Source organism: Lactuca virosa, chromosome 5 (assembly GCF_052849685.1).
Source record: "Lactuca virosa cultivar CGN04683 chromosome 5, Lactuca_virosa_CGN04683_v6, whole genome shotgun sequence".
NCBI lineage: Eukaryota > Viridiplantae > Streptophyta > Magnoliopsida > Asterales > Asteraceae > Lactuca > Lactuca virosa.
In genome coordinates, this window is record NC_136430.1 from 395,896,921 (window position 1) to 395,900,638 (window position 3,718).

At 35.8% G+C, this 3,718-nt stretch overlaps 1 protein-coding gene across 1 annotated transcript; it reads left to right on the forward strand.

The window, feature by feature from the left end:
• The first annotated feature begins 2,024 nt into the window (after window positions 1-2,024).
• Window positions 2,025-3,152, forward strand: LOC145110858 (transcription repressor OFP4-like). The gene has a single exon (XM_079047174.1). It carries the CDS (start codon window positions 2,123-2,125, stop codon window positions 3,062-3,064), a length of 942 nt encoding a protein of 313 aa, XP_078903300.1. The 5' UTR covers window positions 2,025-2,122; the 3' UTR covers window positions 3,065-3,152.
• Window positions 3,153-3,718: the final 566 nt, after the last annotated feature.

Here is a 3,718-nt window from a genome sequence, read left to right on the forward strand (position 1 = left end):
TTGTATCAATGATGGTGGATATCGATATTTTATATCAAAATTTCATTTTCTTAATAAATTTCATTCGATAAGTTTCATTCCGTCCTTTTATTATTATGCAGCAAGCAAGCATTGCATTGAATGAGTCGAGTATGAGAAGACACCGTCACAAAATAAATAAATAAATAAAATGTGAAAGAGAAAAGGACCGGTTACCAACCCGAATTGGAGAGGAGACATCGGGTTGAAATGTGATACCGACACACTCATATTTTCCCAAATCCAAATCTTCATCCCACGCCCTGCTACTTTTGCTACTTTTGCGCCACTTTTCTTCAAAATACTTGTACCATTCTATCGAACTCTCTTTCACATGTTTTTCATATAATTTGATTAAATATTTAATTCATTATCCATTATTATATAATAAAAATAAATAATAATATTAAGTTACAACATAACATGAATGTAGAATGACATTAGAAGGTATATATTCTATACATCATCTATGATGCTATATTAAGTTATAACATAACATGATGTAGAATGATATTAGAAGGTATATATTCTAAAGAACATCATCTATGATGCTACCATTTTTCTTTAACAACGGGTCACTGTAAGGTTAAAGTTTGTAGGATTCGAACATAAGATCATTAGTTATCAAAGTGTCTAAATCTCAAATGATCACCAATATGCATATTGACTGTGGTTTCGATTCTTACATTTAATTTGAAATAAACATGCATTTTGTTTAAACTATATATATGTAAATTGATTCAACAATGCAAATCTAACGGTTGTTTTAGGGTTAATCATGACAAACTCATAATTGATGATACGAATGTTAAAAATATGTATATATCACATGGTTCAATTTGGGTCGTAGGATTCAAGTAATCATGATATGTCCAGAGATGATCTATGAATGTTTTCTATTAGTTTTGAACATTAGTGTATACAAGATACACAATATCTATATATAATGAGAAAACAAGTCAACTACGTATCCAAAGCCAAATCCTATTGATGTTACATCGATCTTGAAGACAATACAAGAAACGTGAGGAGCATTACTAGGTTGTCATCGGCAATACTAATGATGTCTAAATTAGGACATGGAGATAATGTATTATATATGAGGATACGGTGAGAGTGTGAGGGAGAATGTACATGTATCCTTGTATGGCGTTGAGTTCTCTTGCATATCTTTTTTCCTCGTTTTGATTAGGTAGATTTCGCGAGGTACATTCACATCTTGATTATTGTTTATTGAATCTGTCTTATTCGCCCAATCATCTGCAATTTGGACTCATTACAATCATACATAATTCCCTTATTACCATGCCACCAAAGAGATTTGGAGCCCTTTGGTCTCTAGTCTCTAACAATCTCTACAACTCAAAATCTCGAGTTTAATATTATATGGTCCAATCTTTGGCATGAAATCTCTAGCCTCAAATCTATGATCCAAGATCTCTTGAATCATTAGCTAATGTGAACGATGCCTCTAGACCCCTCGACGGACACCCCCTTCACTTTCTCTCGTTCTTTTGGGATTGAGACCACATGGCTATGTTGGAGTAGTGGTGATTAGGTTCAAAAGCAAACTCCACATCCCAAACATGTTGATGTATATAACTTTTAACAAAAGGTTAGGGGTTTTGTGCCACATTCAAAAATATTGTTGATATATAACTCACGATTTACTCTTCCACCTGATGAATCTTGAGATCGATTCAGCATGACCTCTTTAGTGGATAAGATGCATCCACTTATTCAATTGACCAGCTCTAATATATATATTATTTTTTAACAGTAGACAAGTTAAAAACTCCCTAGTGGCATATTTCAATTTTTATTTTTATTTTGATTATGAAATTAAAATACCTTTAATTAATATAAAATTTAGTGACAATTTAGCATTACCAATTACGCATCTTTACCAGCCATTGTCGGGCCCTACTAGATTTTTTTTTGTTTTGTACGTGACTTTTTGGCCTTCTTGGTCCCCCACCTCTCGTCACCCCATAATCTGTATTTATTTATCTTCCTCAATACTCACCCCGCAGGTGTCCTCCATTAATCCATTGTTCTAAAAGCTTCCATCTGTTTCACCCCTCAGCTTTCGACCCATTTCCCCATGGCCAATTATCGGCTTAAACTTTCCAACTTCATATACAATTCTTGGTTTCACAAGAACAAAATCACCAAAAAACAACAATCATCATCTTCCTCCAATCCCCACACCAAAGATCATCTCGTCGCCGACCAGAGGAAATCCTACTACTTCCCTAGAGACTTAACAGAAGACTCACCACCACCGAAAACGCAGTCACCGGAAACACCAAGAAAGTCATCGAAGAAAAGAAGACCTCCCACCCACAAGAAACCAGTTCAACAGAAATCAGTCTCCGGGGAACACACTTTACCCCGAAGATGCTACTGTCGGGTCACTCCGGAGTCCATTTGGACAGCTTCCAACTCTTCTGACATTGAATTCCTATCGCCTGAACTACCTGTTTCGTCTCGTGAATCCCTCAGTTGTTCGTGTAACACGACTTCATCGTACGACGAAGTATATGGGAAAGTTGACCTCCCGCCGATCATTACGAAGTCAACGAAAAAAGAGGGACTCGAATCCGGTAAATGGATGATAGACGGCGGAAGCCGGAGTTTATCGATGAAAGTTGTGAAGGAGGACGTTATGGAGACTCCGACGACACACACAACACGTAGTCCGGTTAGAAGAAGTACAGGAGGGAAAGTGATCAAAGGAAACTGTTACTCGCCGAGAGTGGGGAACAGAGTTAGAGTACAGGGAATAAACGGCGGCGGCCGGAGAAGCAATGGTTACCGTCGGAGTCTGTCGGAGAGTATGGCGGTGGTTAAAACATCGGTGGATCCTGGTAGGGATTTTAAAGAATCAATGGTGGAGATGATAATGCAAAATAACATGAAGAGTTCAAAGGATTTGGAGGATCTTCTTGCATGCTATCTTCTATTGAATTCCGATGATTATCATGACTTGATCATCAAGGTATTCAAGCAAATTTGGTTTGAGAGCACTGATATTCGATTGTAAATCATCAATAAGAGAATTTCTCATGTAAATTATAATTTTTTATTTTTAATAATGAATAGTATAATCGCTATCGAGCTAAAAAATATCATTGTCATTGTCTCATGGACACGATTTTCACGACGTCAGCATTACATTAATATTTTGATTACAATCAACCTAGAGTAGTTTTTACTTGGAGTAAATTACAGGAATGGTCTCTATGGTTTGTGATAATTTGCACATTTGGTATCTAACTTATTTTTTTAACTCGGAAGGTCCTTACTGTTTGTTTTTGTTACGCGCTTTGTCCTTACTGTTTGTTTTTGTTGCGTGTTTGGTTCCTGTCTTACCTAAAAAGTTTATTATTTAAATAGAGAAAAATAATAGGGTATGTAAGGTAAAGTGAAAGAGGTGGGGTTGGTGTTGTGTTTATTTAAATAAATTAAAAATCAAGGGTAAAATAGTCTTTTTAGGTAAGACAGAGACCAAGCACGTAACGAAAACAAACAGTAAAGACCTTCCGAGTTAAAAAAATAAATTAGGGACAAAATGTATAAATTAACTTAAACCATAGGGACCATTTGTGTAATTTACTCAATTTATTGCCAACCTACTTATATTTGTTTGAGCCTTTGAGGGGTTGTTTGTTTTATTAAAAACTGAATCAAAGGCCGA

What these genes read in the sequence shown, in the direction of transcription:
- LOC145110858 (XM_079047174.1), top strand. Translation starts at nt 2,123, where the DNA reads ATGGCCAATTATCGGCTTAAACTTTCCAACTTCATATACAATTCTTGG.